Source organism: Pundamilia nyererei, unplaced genomic scaffold (assembly GCF_000239375.1).
Source record: "Pundamilia nyererei isolate P.nyererei 1_Seehausen unplaced genomic scaffold, PunNye1.0 scaffold00127, whole genome shotgun sequence".
Classification (NCBI taxonomy): Eukaryota; Metazoa; Chordata; class Actinopteri; order Cichliformes; family Cichlidae; genus Pundamilia; species Pundamilia nyererei.
This window is the reverse complement of record NW_005187528.1, coordinates 1,473,490-1,489,292: the sequence shown is the minus strand read 5'-3', so window position 1 is coordinate 1,489,292 and position 15,803 is coordinate 1,473,490. Positions and strand designations below refer to the sequence as shown.

At 40.6% G+C, this 15,803-nt stretch overlaps 1 protein-coding gene across 1 annotated transcript in view; it reads left to right on the top strand.

The window, feature by feature from the left end:
- The first annotated feature begins 1,870 nt into the window (after positions 1-1,870).
- col27a1b (collagen, type XXVII, alpha 1b) overlaps positions 1,871-15,803 on the top strand; it is a 65,430-nt gene continuing 51,497 nt past the window's right edge. Inside the window, exons 1-3 of the mRNA XM_013913365.1 lie at positions 1,871-2,305; positions 4,095-4,159; positions 10,136-11,436. Coding sequence (XP_013768819.1) covers positions 2,253-2,305; positions 4,095-4,159; positions 10,136-11,436 — 1,419 coding nt within the window. The 5' untranslated portion in view covers positions 1,871-2,252. The remainder of the gene's footprint in view (positions 2,306-4,094; positions 4,160-10,135; positions 11,437-15,803) is intronic.

Below are 15,803 nucleotides of genomic sequence, written 5' to 3'. Positions count from 1 at the left end.
GGCAGGGGGTTAAAGGGGGCTGTCACAAAAAGCTGGTTTAATGGTTTAAATTTCACTTGATTAAATTAATTGTTCATTTGTCAAAGCGGAAATGTGTTCCTCGCTTTTGCTGGGGTTCGGTTGGAGTTTGATGGAACTTGACACAGACAGAGTAGTTGCGAAGCACAAACAGCAGGAGTGTTTACACTGCAAATTTTCAAATGTCAGACAGATTACTCTGAAAAAGTTCAGTCACACGTTTCACAAGAAGTTAAATATTTTCATAGAGCGCAAGTGGATTGGGGGTGAGTCCACAAAAGTACTTTCATGTGGTTTTGCTTCACCTCAACTGATTATGTAGATGGAAAAAAACTCTAATTCAAATTCCTGGGGGTTTCTGACTCTAAAAAAATGTGTAAATTGCAACAGTTTCAGGTTTTTGTGACATGCAGGTTTGGCCAATAATATTATTTGCTGACATAAATGAACAGAGGTATACTTTCAATATCAGCAGAAGTGCAGAACAACTGAGAACGCACACACAGAAAGGTGCAGAGCAGTTTTAGTAGTTTTTGCAGTTCATCAGTGTTGCTTTTGCTGGAATTTGGCAAATTAATAACTAGAAAGTAGCTGGAGGACCTGTTGTCATGTTGGCATTTTTGAAGCAAAGACTGACCCTATTTAGCCAACATGGTAGAGTTCTGGGTTATCACTAAATGCTTGAAAGCACGACTAGTAAGTTGCACAGATGTTTGCTATTTAGTAGGCTAACAGTAACAGACTAATAAAAAACTGAAATTCACTGATAGCAAGCATTGTCATTTGTGAGATCAAAACCTGTGTGCCTGTGTTGGCACACTTATAACATGGCCACATCCTGCACATCTGGTAGAAACTACCTACAGAGACAATTCTGCTATAAAGTTGGACATTTTAACATGAGAATCTGTGGAGATTGCTGAGCCAACCTTAACCACAAGAGGAAGTGCAGTAGTTGAACTTCTGCTTGTTCTTCATTTCTCAGCCCCACAGTTGCCATGAAGTAGTAAAGCGGTGAGGTCGCTATGCCAAAACTGCAAAAACAGTTTATAAGTAGATCAAGTTCTGGAGGGGTGAATGCACATCCACCACCTTTAGCATGCAGCTGACTTGTTGTGGATGCTATGTGATTAGTTAGATTTCTAAACAAAAATACTCCAGGTTGTTAGTTGCTTTATATCCCTGTACTCTTAGCAGATTTGTGGCAAACTGATGTTGTAGGAGCATGGTGAGTATAACTGGAGCTTCCAGGTGCTAAAAAAAAAACCCTTTTACTAATCAAATCTTTCTGATAATAAACCCACAGAATCTTTTCGCTAAGTAAAACAGTGCTTAGATCAGAATGAATTAACCTTTATTATTAACATTTACAACGCTCCTTTAACTCCAGCAAGATATGACAGTGAGCACCATTATCCACGTCATAAGTGGAAACATCTCAATCATCAATTATTCTTAACTGATCAAAGCCAAAACTAACAAGCAGGATCTGTTTTAGAGCTTTGTTTCTATGTCTGGTCACCATATTTCTACAGAGGGCTGACCATCTGTTTCTAAAATGGTTGCTGTGGCCCAGCAGATGCTGCAGATGTGATTGTTTCTAGCACATCCCGAAAACTACACGATTTTCAGTGATTTGATCGGCAGTACACAGACACACGTGCACACTGACAGGCTGCTGCTTTCTGAAATGACACACCTTTTGCTGAAGGAGCGCCTGAAAACCGCGTGTAGCTCCAGATTTGCTTCCCTTGGATTTCAGCTGAGGGCGACAGAGGGAGGTGTTGTCCCCCCTCTCCCGCTTCTCAAGATTTCCCTCAGTCCACAATAAACTTTCATTTTGGGAAGTCGACACACACATACACACACCGCTGGGCTTCTACATCTTGTCCTGCATTGATTCCCCGGGATAGCTGGACGAGACTCTAACGGAAAGACGGAAAGAAATATCGGAAGCGCACAGGTGAAGCTCTGTGGAGCGTCTTTTCTTTTCCTTAAAAAATCACATTGCTGTTATCTTCTGGAAGGAGACTCAAAGAATTAGAGGCAAGACAATGGCAAAAAGAAGCTTTTTCACTGCTGGTTAATCCCGCATCGTTTCACTGTTTTATTTTTGCTGTCTTGCACTTTTTTACTCTACGCGCGACTCTTCAAGGAACACCTGGGATGGAAAAACTTTATCTGCCTCCTCTGGACTGTAGAAAAAACTCCCAAGAAAGAATGAAGTAACCGCTATGGAGCCGGATAATGCCCCGTACTCCAAACTGAAAACCACTGGAGTCGGGGGGTGAGTCGACATATTCAGAAGTGCATAAATGAGCACTTTTCTTTCTCACTTTTCTGAATTAAAGAGGGATTTCTTTTTTTTTTTCGGGTTCCCCCGAATCCATGTCCTTTCGAGAAAGATGTTGATGTCTAGCAGCACTGATACAAGCAGTATGTTTTACAGTAGTTGTTTGAAAAAACTTGTGACAGCATTTCTTGGGTTACTAAGACAAATGACTTGAGCTTTTAGAGGTATTTGTTTGAGAAATCGTGCAGAACAGGTGGTGTAATTAATGGCTTGCAGAGATAAGCATGTGGAAACTATTTCTCTGCTCTTAACATCAGTTCAGTGAAAGCCAGTGTAGTCTGCTGTGCTGTTCTACAAGTTCTGCCTTTGCAGCTTGTATCTGAATGAGCTGCCAAACGATCTGGGACTGATTTAAGGGAAATGTATGAGAGGAGGAGACACTCCTCCTCTTCCTCCTCCTCTTTTTCTCTCCTTCCTGCTGTGCATCTTACTCAGCTGGTTGGCCTGGCTGACACAATGGGAGGAGATGTCCTATAAAAGTCCAGATGTTGCATCACATAAAATCTGCAGGACATACAGGAGGCTTGGTCACAAGTGGCACATACAGTTTCTGCTGCTGCTGTCAGTTTAGCGAGATTACAGTGAAGGTGGAAGGACTAAAACTTTCTGAAGCTCAAACCAGCAATTCATTGTGCCAGTGGCTGACCAGTGGTTTTGTGGCTCTTTGGAGAAGAACCGCAAATGTAAGAATTCCTGAAAATGCTTTAATTATAGCACTTGTCACTAAGTGTGTGCCACTTCAAGCAGCACTTGTACCACATTCACCCAGATTCGTCTGCTGCATTTAAAGCCCAAATGATGTGACGCGTGAAAACCTGATATTATCATAGAGACAGCTGAAATTCACACCCATTTGAGATAATTCAGCACCTTTAGAGCAGCTCCATATGAGTAATCAGCATCTCTTTTATCACTTGTCTTGACATATAAATGTCACAGAAAAGTCAATGGTGTAAAATTTGCCGTGTGCTGCTTGATGTTGGATATTAAGTGGCACTGTTGGCCTGTGAAAACAGAATTGATCTAAATCTAGTTGAATGATTACACGTCCCTGTGTAGGCTGAGAAAAGCAGCTTTTTCTCACTGCTGGGTTTAGATGAAACCCCTTTTAAAACCCACAGTCCAAAAGTGCTCGGCTAGGCTGCAGTTTGCCTCAGATAAAAGTCAGATGTTAGCGATAAAACACTGACATGTGAAACACTTTTTTTCCACAAAGCATTTGTCTATCTTTTGCTTGGCATTGTGGGTTTTAAGGTGATGTGGTGCATCTTTTTTAAAGATTGTCAGAGGTGGTCTTATGGGAGCACTTACCTGCCTCTGCTGGGCAGTAGCTTATCTGGTCAGGCAGCAAGATAAGCCAGAGCTTGCTCTCTTGAAGCAGATGTTAGACTGTTTGAAAAAGCAAGGGCTGCTGCTGCTGCTGCTGCAGCAGCACCTAACATGACTGTGCCAGATGGCTCTCCAGCTAACTTAGTATGTCACTTTGCTTACTTAAACTGGTAATGTATCCTGCAAATTATTTCACATAACATTTTGCATTAAATTGGACTAAGCAAGAATGTGAAAGAGATACATTAAGGGCTCAGATGACATTTTTAAGGAATTTATAAGTTTTTTTTATGAAATGTGATTGAAGTGCACCTGAAAGCTGAGTTAATTGTATAGCACAAAAATTACACAAACCTCTAACATCTGACATGTTTCCTTTTGTCTTTGTATTTAGGAGAGTTCTGATTCTTTGGACTTTACTCTGTTGTACCTGCTCTCTAAGGCTAACACAAGCACAAGGTAAGAAACTTTAAAGCAAAGGTGGGTAAATGTCTGTTATACATTTTCATTCAATGTATTTCTGAGCATGTGGTGTCACAAATATGCCTTAAAACCACTGAGAAAAAGAAAATTGAAATAAACTAATGAGCTGTAGAAGGCTGGGTAAGTATGTGGCCCTAACATGGACTTGTTATTGTGCAAACATTTGTCAGTTTACCACTGTTTATTTGTGAATAGCATAAATCCTGCTCAGCTTTACCTTTATGAGCAGTGCAGTCTGCCAACTACACAGACTGATTCATTGTGTTTACTCTTCGCTGGAAACCATATTAAGTTGTGGTTGAATGTGGGACAGCCACATCTTCTAATATATGTTCATAGAAGCAGGAGGTTTCAATACTTATAACTTGCTGAATTTACTAAACCAATTTTAAAGCGGTTTGGTTTCATTGCTAACGTCTCTGTTACAGCGAAAACTGAACTGGTAACTCAAATGTCGCACACAAAAACAGGTATTCTAATAATGTGCAATCAGATGTGGTTCAGACATTTATTTTGTTGGAAAAAAGATGAACCTGTGGACCTCTTTCATTCTGCAGGAGTTCATTTTTTTGTTTCTAAGCCTCTAAAGCTCAGCAAACCTCATACCCCCTCTTTGATAACTTAATTAAAGTGTTACCTGACCTATCAGCCACACTTTGCAGAGTCTTGTCTGCTTGAAGTACTTTCGCACTTTCATATTGTGACTCACACTCAGCTGTGCATCGATGTCTGCTGCAGTTAGCTTGCTGTTACACATCTGAGAGGCCATTATCAGCTTGTTGTCTGAGTCTGCTGTCAATCAAAAATCCGCCAGATTTTTATTCAATCGGCACTCTTCCCAGTTTCTCGATGTCATTTGATAACGTAAGCCACTGTGTTCCCTGATAGCAGTTTCTGGCAGTTTTATCTGAAACTCTGCATGCATCAGATGATATTTCCCTCCTGTGATGACTGAGTGTCTAGAGACCTAGTATTTTATATGTGTTAATTTGCACACTGTCAGATCCTAACAAGGCACAATTTTGTGCTTGCAAAAGGCTAAAATAGAAAAATTGTTTTGCTGTTACACAACCCGGCAGATTGTTTGGATCATTTGCAAATAGATCACATGGAGCAGTCCTGCAGATATGAAATGTCTATGCATGTTTGGATGTTGTTGCCTGTACTTCACAGTCCAGATTTTGTTATTCTACAGCTTTTAGTCTGCATTGTTTTCTACATTTTGACATCAAACACCAGAAGAAATCTTCACTGTCAGTGTGCACAGGCCTTGAAGTTTAGTTCCTACAGTTACACATATATCAGCAGCCTGTGTGTTTTTTTTCAGAAGTGTTCCCGATTGAGGTCAGCCAGAGTGCAGTAATCCCAGAGTAGATATGGGAGTTCGTTATGTATGTGTTGATGTAATACCAACCATCTTCTAGATGACAGCCAATCTGTCAGTGCCAGACACTGAACCAGCAAACCTTAGTGAAACTGACTGAGCAACTACATGTACTTCTGTTATGAAGTCAGTTAGGAAAGAAGCCTAAGACTGTTTTCAATAATAATCATGATAGTAAATAAAAAAGCATACATTCTGGGTGCAGAACCTCCCACAGTTTTTAATATGGAATAGTAAAAGTTTAGCCATGGCCAGCTAAACCACTGGTAATATACACTGCCCAGTAGATGGATTATTGTGCCTCATCAAAGGCCAACAAGCTTCTCTCAGACGAGAAATTTAGTGAAAACAAAACCCTTCTTGTACTTGAAGTTCTTAAAACACATTAATTTTTAGCTCATATGACCAAAAGGATTGTTGGCCTCATGCGTTAACGAGGCATCCATGCCCATCTGACCATTCACGCACAAATTAGTCCTCTTACAGTACTGCATGGCAATAGACATATTTGTCTTTAAGGATACTTTACCATTTTTGCAAGGATCACTTTTTCTCTTACTAAGCATCAGATTTTAGTGAGACTTCCACAAATCGTCTTGCATGTATTCACCAAAACTGTACCCAAGGTTATGGTCGTGGTCACATGCGTCAATTTCTGAACAATGACCTGTGAACTGTGATGGATTGTAAGCATGTTGAGCTGACTGATGTTCTGGTTCTTCAAAAACAGGCTATGGTTTTTGTTTTTTTTGTAGTCATCCTACAAGTTTTGACCAAAAGGTTCTGAGAACTGTCTTACCATATTTGTGTTTGGTAATTCTCACATCAAAAGACATCTTCTCTTGCACACATGGACAGTTTTTAGTGACTGCTGTGTTTAGCCACCAGCCAGAAAGAGCCTTTCTGTGAGGAGTTTTCAAAGCTTGCATGGGTTCTCCAGGTATTCCGGCCTCTTCCCCACTGTCCAAAGACATGTGTGGGTTAGGTAATTAGAAATTCTAAACTGGCTATAAGTATGAATATGAATGGTTGTCTGTTTCCGTGCAGCCTGTGCAGTGTACCCTGTCTGTCACGCGATGACAGCTGGGATAGGCTCCAACCCCCAATGGATCTCCTCCAGTGTGTCGAAATGGCAAACCACTAGCCTGACTGTTATTTTTAGAAAATGGACAAAGATCCATGAAGGGAAATCTGGTGAGTGGTTGAGGACTTGAGCAAAGATTGTTTATGTCACGAAAAAACTCCTCCGTTTTCAAAGTGCTCTGAGCAGGCGCCAGATGCTACACTGGCATGTGTCACAATTAGGACGGTTTCCTATAAACGCTCCCTCGGATGCCTCAGGATGTTACTGTAGCACTCCCTGTTGACACTCTCACCCCGAGGAATTAATTTTCTGTGCGTAAACTGAAAAATGTTGAGAAAAATGCAGAACATTTCACATATGACACGCTACCTCTGGGCTTGGAAACTGTGGACTCTTCAATGGAAAACTGCTCGTAGCTGGAGACCCAGATCTCATCACAAACAATAGTCATGTGAAATTTAGGTAAGGTTTAAACAGAAGTTGATGTTGCCTCTCAATGCAGGCTTTGGGTCTTTGGTGAAAATGTACAGCACACAGTATAAGTGGTCAGAGCACCACTTCCTGAGAATGATCTAAAAATAGCAGTCGTGGTGAAAACCATCTGGTGATGGCAGAGAAGATGACCTTGAGCTGGAGATTGTCTAAATTGAAATAATGTAAGGATTTTTACGTACCTGTTCTCAGAACTTTTTGATCACATCACATAAATGTAAAGAGACATGATTTGTTATTCAGTGTTGTTGCTTTTCTTGATGGTATCTATAAAATAGACATTTTTTGTCTCTGCTAGAATATTTTTGCTGTCAAGCTGTTGCAGAAAATACAGAATCTACATTAGCAGCATACTAATAGTGGAAACGTATTAATCTTCCCCTGCTTTCTGTGAAAAGTTTTTGTTGTCTGATACACTTGTACTTTAACTATGCGTGTCTCCAGGATGTGTCAGACTCAGTTCTCAGTTATTATTTTTTTCAGCTCATCAGGAGGCCACAAAAAGCCAGAGGCAGCCCGCCTACCCGCTTAGATTTAAATATGCAGTGTAAGCCCTGAAAGTACATCACACAATGAAAGAACAATTTTGCTTTCCTCATACCATATTAACAATTCAAATCAGTTCTATATAAGAAATTTGACTGAAGAAGGCTTTTGTTCTTGTTTCACTTACTGTTTGATGTGTCTTTTCCATGTGTGAATTTTTCAGTCGAGCTGACCTCCCGCTGCCTGCACATACTGAGCTGGATTTCCCGCCTCCTAGCGGGACTCGTGTCTATACTTGTTTTTCTTCTGCTGAGCCAGAATTGATCACTTAGCGATTTATATTTGCTAAGTGAAAAAGAATGGGTATTTACAATTTCTATGTGAGCTTTTAGTCTAAGAAGATGGGGAAACGTACAGAGAAGATTAATACATAATATATATTTAGCATGCGCTGATTGGTTTGAGATTTTTCAGCCCTACTAATTTAAACAGAAAAAAACCCTATATTTAGAATCACTGATTACCTAAATTTATGGCTAATAATAGAAAATAATATAATAATGTGAAGTGAGTCTGTTTTGATTTGAAGAGTTCAGTCCATTATATTTATAGTCAAATATTATAGTCGATCATGGCTCAAGAGTTGGGAGTTCGCCTTGTAATCGGAAGGTTGCCGGTTCGAGCCCCTGCTTGGACAGTCTCGGTCGTTGTGTCCTTGGGCAAGACACTTCACCCGTTGCCTACTGGTGGTGGTCAGAGGGCCCGGTGGCGCCAGTGTCCGGCAGCCTCGCCTCTGTCAGTGCGCCCCAGGGTGGCTGTGGCTACAATGTAGCTTGCCATCACCAGTGTGTGTGAATGTGTGTGTGAATGGGTGGATGACTGGATATGTAAAGCGCTTTGGGGTCCTTAGGGACTAGTAAAGCGCTATATAAATACAGGCCATTTACCATTTACCAAAAGAAAAGGCTAATCCATGAAGTCAGGCCTGGCATGAAACAGGTAAGTTGGGATTGACATAGTTTAAATAGTGTAGCTGAGATTTGCCAGTTTAATGTGTAGAATGGCGTGAGCTGAGCTATAATGTGGGTATTGAGATCCAAATCTACTCAGTTTTGTTCGTCACACGCTGGTTTATATCATAAAGATCCTGCAGTATTATGGTCTGATCATATAAACAAGCACTTGATGATAATGGGGAGGAAGAACTAATGATAAGAGACCCGTTGATGTGCTGAGATTGTGAGCTGACTTTAACGTCTTGACCTGACTGCCCGAAGTAACGATGTGCTTGATGTTTGACTTCTAAAGATGAGTAAATGTTATTTTTTCAAATGCAACATCGAAGTTAAAAGAATAAATAACTGAGACAACCTTGATGCTGTTACTTTAATGGGTCTCGGTTTGTGGTTTGGGACAAGCAGTGTTACTAAATGTATAATATTTCAGCTTTTTCTCTATTTAAATTTTGGTTAAATATAGGTTATAATGGTATTGGTTCATTGAAAGAATGTTTCTGACTCGATATTCTATTCTAATAGGTGGTAAATGGACTGGTTTTTATGTAGCGCTTTTCTACTTGAGCACTCAAAGTGCTTTGTACTGGTTGCATCATTCACACATCTAACACAGTCTTCTAACACTCCAATACATTGGCGTTAGTTTCTTGCCCAGGGATATTTGGGATGCAGACAGGAGCAGCCATCGATTGAACCACCAACCTTCCGATCAGTAGATGAGGTCATCTAGTAATCGGAAGGTTGGTAGCTCTGCCTCCTGGTCACAAGAGAAATGGGACACTTTCCCAAGAGTGTACGTTTATCGCAAAGAGTTCTTTAGAAAAAAAGCACCCGTCTCTTGCTACAATGAAATGTGGATTTAATTAAACTTTAGCACAAAGGTGTGGATCCAATTAGGTGCAATATACAGAATACACAGTGCTGTAATGGATCACTGTTATCCACATTTTCCTCCCTTGAGAAGCAAGTAGCAATTAAAACCCGCAGAAAATACAGCAATGTGTTTTCATGAGCTTGGGCCCCTGTCAGAGCGATCATCTTTAATCAGCAGACATTTCCAGATAAAGCGAGATAGCATTTCCGTTTCTAATGCACCTCTTAAAAACCCACCACTTTCCTTTCCAGGGACTCGTTCAGCCTCCTTACCCTGAAATTGTTCCAATTAAGCCTGATGTAACGATCACACAATTTCCAGCAATCCCCAAAAGCAAATATGGAAGTGTGACCATATATTGGAAATTTTATGCAGTCTTTTAAAATTGTCTTTGCCTCAGGTTTTTCCATTAGTTGGACTTTAAACTTACGATGCCATGACGGGAATTCACATCTTAATAGATGATCATTTATATTATTGCACTTTTGTTTTTACTTGAATACAGATTGCATTTGAGTAGGATGCTAATAATCAGATTCTTGTGTAAATTTAATTAGCTTATTAATTGCACACAGAATTAGCTGTCCGCTAATGTTTCTTTCTTGTTTCCTTAAAGATGTAGATGTCTTGCAGCAGCTTGGACTTACTGGGCGAAGGACTGGCAGCTCCCCATCTTCAAGCTCTCGATCCATCCATCATGGCATCATCCCCTTCAAGTCAGGCGTTATCCTCACTGAGAGGGCACGCATCCAGGCACCTCTGCACACTGTTATACCCTCTTCTTACAACCCCTCCAATCTCTCCCTTATCCTTAGCCTGTCTGTTCATCGCATCAACAACGCTTTCCTTTTCTCAGCTCTGTCAAAGAAAAGAAAAGTTCAGCTCGGAGTGCAGTTTGTACCAGGGAAGATCCTTGTACACGTAGGACAGCAGAGCTCTGTAAGTTTTGACTACGATGTCTACAATGGCCAGTGGCACAGTCTGGCTTTGGATATTCGAGGCCAACAAGTGTTCTTACACACATCTTGTGGTAAGAAAAGCATACATGCAGATTTGCATTCTAGAAAACAGGAGACTCTGGATCCAGAGGGCTCCTTCCTGCTGGGCAAAATGGACCACAGCTCGGTGCCATTTGAAGGTGCCATCTGTCAGTTTGACATTTATCCCTCAGCCGAGGCAGCTCATAACTATTGTGATTACATTAAGAAACAATGCAGAGAAGCTGACACTTATCGGCCTGTATTTCCACCACTGCTACCTCTATTTTCCACAGACCCAAACGTTACTGTCACTCACATAACTCCTCTCTCGTTGACGGAGATATCCAAAAAGGCTCGGACACCTAATTTGGCCTTCACTGAGGAAAACATGAGGACTACAGTTCTTCCTTCAACCAACTCCGTGATGTCTGTGTATATGGCAATGAGTACTCCAAAACCTGGTGCTGTGTCCGTTTCTCCAACAGTTCACCCAGGGCTTGAAAGCCCATCTAGATTTCCAACTCAGTCTGTTACAACATCTCCTGGGATCAACATGACTCCACCGAACCCCAAACCAACCTCACACGCCATAAAAAACACAAAGCAGGCAGATACCAACTCACCGCAACCTTCTGGAAAAAGTATACACTTACCTGTTTTTACCAGATCATCAGAGATGAAGCCGGCTCTCCAAAGTACAGCTGCTTCCACGCAGGGGTCTCCTTCAAACGCCTACTTTTCTAATAAAAAGCAGCTAACCACAGTAGCTCCAAAGAAACCCGAGCCAAAGGTGACCAGCGTGCTGGATGTTAAGCCCACCTCGCTCACTCCAGTCACTCCAGCTGCAACAGATGGCTTTCAAACATTTGACCTGGAACCGACCCAATTCTCTGCACTCGCTGGATCACCTGGACTAAAGGGCGAACCAGGACCGCCGGTAAGTGTGTCAGCTCTAAACAAACACAACACAAACATTTTGCTGAAATCCGTGAATGTCTGTGTTGAAATAACTGTAAAACGATTAGATGAGTACATTTCTGGTGTTGCTGTGTTTGAATTCAAGCATTATTTTTTATCTTTGTATTGTTATATTTTAGCCTAGTCTATTAACCCTTTGTTGAACCACAGTGACACATAAGTTCAACAGGTTGTTGCTTCAATAATGGCTTATTTGCTGGTTCACTCTGTGATCTCCAGACCTGCTCTGATGTGAAAACTGATGCTGCTCTTTATTGTGTGGTTTTGTGAATCAGGCAGTCACCCAGCGTGTACTGTTCTGATTGTAGAAGTGCTGGTTGTGTTAATGATGGGGAGTTTTTAAAAATCCACTAAATCGTTTTATTTCATGACTTTGATAAAGTACTTGCAAGCAGTGCTAATAATTTTCAAACCTCATTTTTATTTTCAAAGCTATGGTGAAAACAGTCAGGTTCACAGTCGGCATTTGCCAGTCAGTGTTTGTCTTGGTGGAAGGGCCGGCAGTGAGGTGTTAGATTCCTTTGGGAGGGAGTGGGACTGCTCAGAGAACGAATACTTTTAAAGCAGGGTCAAAGGTAAAAAGGGATAAAGCACTTGTGCCCAGTTACCTATTGGCACTAAATATTTGAAGGCCTTATAATATAATATAAATGTTACACTTGCATACAGGGCAATAATAAATACAATTGTATTGTTGTGTTTCTTACTAGTTATGTTGTCTGAACAAGTTGCTGAGTTTGGCTTATAGTCCAATTTAACTTATCTTATGTGCCATTTATTATTATTTTTAAATTCTGATGCCACTCTGCTGGGATACAGCTGACGTAAGTGGGCTGCTTACAAGAGTTTCACGAACTTTGTTTTGAAAATGTGGTTACGATAGGCTCAAATATAAAGTATCTGAAGTGATGATTAGATGATAAAAGAAGGTTTTCATTTTGAAGAACCAGAGTCTATTTGGATCTTGAAGCTTTTGGAGCATTGAGATACATATTGTTTGTTCACATGAATCAGATAAATATACATATATTTCAGAAAAAAATAGACAATACAGAGAATACCGATGTCATTGTAAAGTTCAGTGTTTCAGTTAGATAAGTGATCTTTTTTTCATGTTACCCTGTATGAAATTATTTCATCACCGATGTATACAATAATATCATAATTTATTTCATCGTTTAATATTCTCAGGTAAAGACATCCATCCATCGATCTAACGAAAAGTTCTTGATGCCTAACCAAACCAGTGGTTGTAAGCAAAATAAAAAAATTAAGTGCAAACGAAATTAATCGGCTAATGAAAACAAAGCCCTGGATTGATAACAGAGTCGGATCTCCTGGCTGGAAAACTTGTCATCTACACTCCTCCGACCTAAATATGTAGACTTTGTCTCTCTAAAATATAACAGTAGTATAACTCTTGAAGTCTGCTATTGCCTCATCAGCGCACTGCTGGCAAGGGTTTCACTCTGGTATGACAGCGCTATCTGATGGAATGGCAGTATCTGTCACCCTGGGAGCACATTAAGAATGGCTATCAATTAATATTCTAATTATATAACGGAATATAAATTAGATTGGATATTCAATTGTCAAATGATTAATTGATTGTGAGGGGAAAAAAAATTCTACAGCGCCAGCAGCAGTCTCTCTCTCGAGTGGCACAGAATGCGAGGGTGGCCGGGGGAGTTAATGACATGCGCTGCTCCAAGTGTAAGAGATAAATAATTTCGCTTAATCGAGGAACATATGATAGCGATTAGGGAACGTGAGTGAATGGGTCATAATATTTGTCTGATGTTGTAAATAACGATTCAGTAGCTAGCCATGAGCTAAGCTGGATGTTTAGGAGGAAGTTGGAGACATGTGGATAGTTTATTATTGTTTGGTATTGTTTGTTTTGTTTTGGGGGGTTTTTAAACAAATTATTATGTGGTTTTTGGAGAACGCTGACACCACTTTTAAGATACATACACTAATGGTGACAAATGTTACATGATGTAATTTTGTTCTCAGAAGGTCAAATTGGTGGTGACTGTTTGGCCCTTCTGTGCTGCCTGAGCGTAAAGCATCCATGTTTTAGGATTTTTTGCTTCTTTGCGGTGATATTATACTTGAAGCACTGCTTACTGTCATATTTGCTGCTTACCTTTCTACACCAATCAGCTTTTTGACAGATTGAATTAATGTGATACTTTATCAAATTCCCCCCTTTCTGCAAACTGCAGTTTGACTGGTTGGTGGAGGCGTACAACTAAAATTTTAGTCATGTTTCAATCTAATGACTTCTCTGAAAACATGAGCTCCAGTACTGCCTTGGCACTGACCCTAGCAGCGACTACAGCTGAGTCTACTTATCATGTGTGGACAGCCTGATGGTTGCAATCTAAAGAATCTAAAAGTTGTTGAAAGACATTTGGATTTCCAGAGTGTACGGAGGCTGAAATAGTATAATTATAGCTTGTGGTCTTGGCTGAGACAGACCAAAGTGCTCCATACATCTGACATTATTACAGTAGCCCAATTTCAGCAGGACTGCCTCGGGCTGTTTTAGGTCTATTTTTTCTTTTCCACTTTAAACTGCTTGAACAATGGGAAAATAAGTAACAATCCTAACATTTCAAGCAAACTCAGGTTCCTCAGATTGACCCCTCATTAAGTTTGACCTTTCAGGACTTTGCTAATCCATGTATGAAATTGTTTCAAAGCTAGCTGATGCTTATAATTAATGTGATCGGCTGTGACTGGAACCAGCGCCGACCTCCCAACCAGTGCAATGACTCAGAGTTACAGTGTATGCACTTTAGTGGTTTTGGGCTGAAATAACATTGGCTGCTGAGGGAGAGTGCGACATTAGTTTCTAACAAGATATCCTCGTGCCTGCCAGCGTCTCAGTGCCCGAGTGCTTTGCAACTTATAGCTAACTTCACCAAGGGACAAAAAAACTCAACATGTTTTTACTAATTGACTCTTGAGCTTGAGTGGCTTTTAAAGGTTTTTCTTTACTTTGAAAACTCCAAACTTGCTGTCTTTTATTATTCAAGAGTATTCAAGACTCTCTTAAAATAACACAAAAAAGGCAGCAGCTTCTATTTCCTCCTCTGTATTTCACTCGGACACTGACAACTTCTATATTTTGCTTTTAGGGTCTTCCAGGACTTCCAGGGTTGCCAGGAAAGCCGGGCAAGAGGGGCCCACGGGTGAGCGTTTCCCAGTCAATCCAACCAGTGACAAGTTTAACCACAAATACCCACAATTCTTCTTTCTTCCCCTTCTGGGCTCTTCTACAGTTCCTTTCATGCTCAAATCTCTATAATGCTCTATTGATAGGGTGATAACACCACTAGCTGTTCACTGATATGCATGACCTTTTGAGTGTTTTGATCAAGCGCTCAGTGGATCACAGAAGATTTTTCAGTCACTTGTTAGTTCGCTTTGGCTCTGGGTTTGATCTAGCCGACCTTATGTTTTCAAGGTCCGTTTGCAAAGCTTTAGAGCAAGCAAACACAACCTACACATATGTGGGTTAAAATATAATGGATCACATTATGTAGATATTTAATAGACGCTGAGAAAAATGAAGGTTGCAGCACATTAACAGTACTTAAATTAGGCATGGGTCCTAAGTTAATGTCAGTGAATAGTTCTATTGTATTCCAATGAGTATAAGTCTTCTGGTGCCATGTCTTTAATTTCTAGACTCAGTGTAGCTCGAGAACTGATGGAATCAAATAGAGAAGGTGGAGATGTTATTTTAAGCTCATGTTTTCAGAAGACATTTAAGAAGTGAAAGAACACCGGGGCATAATTTGTCCTAAGGGAAGGTTTATTGTTATAATTTCTCTCAAAGACATTGTCATCGATGGGTGTTTGTGTAGTTTCTGACCTGTGAACTACTTCTTCACCACCCATGGATAGAATGAAAGAGGAAACATTTTCAGTGGTGTGATACTGGTCTTTTTGTTGACCTGCCACTAAAGTGTACCTGCAGAGCACTTGTGCATCTAAAGACTTTGCATATCAGCTACCTACTGGAGCCTATGAGACTGCACCCTGCAGTTGGGCCTCAGGGGTGGGTTGTGGAACCCAATCTCTTTAAACAGGGAAGAAAGAGGGCTTTGTCCCCATCTTATTAAAGGCATTTAAGACCCTGTCTGGAGCTCAGTAGCTCTCTCCAGTTGTACTCCATACCCTCTATAGAGCTCATTCATCATCAAGCTCTCGAGACCCAACTATAGGCCACGCTAACTCAGATTGCGAGGGTGCAGTTCAGGTTTTTCAACGTTTCCATGAACCGTCCTGGTTTACACGATTAGAGAGGGAATA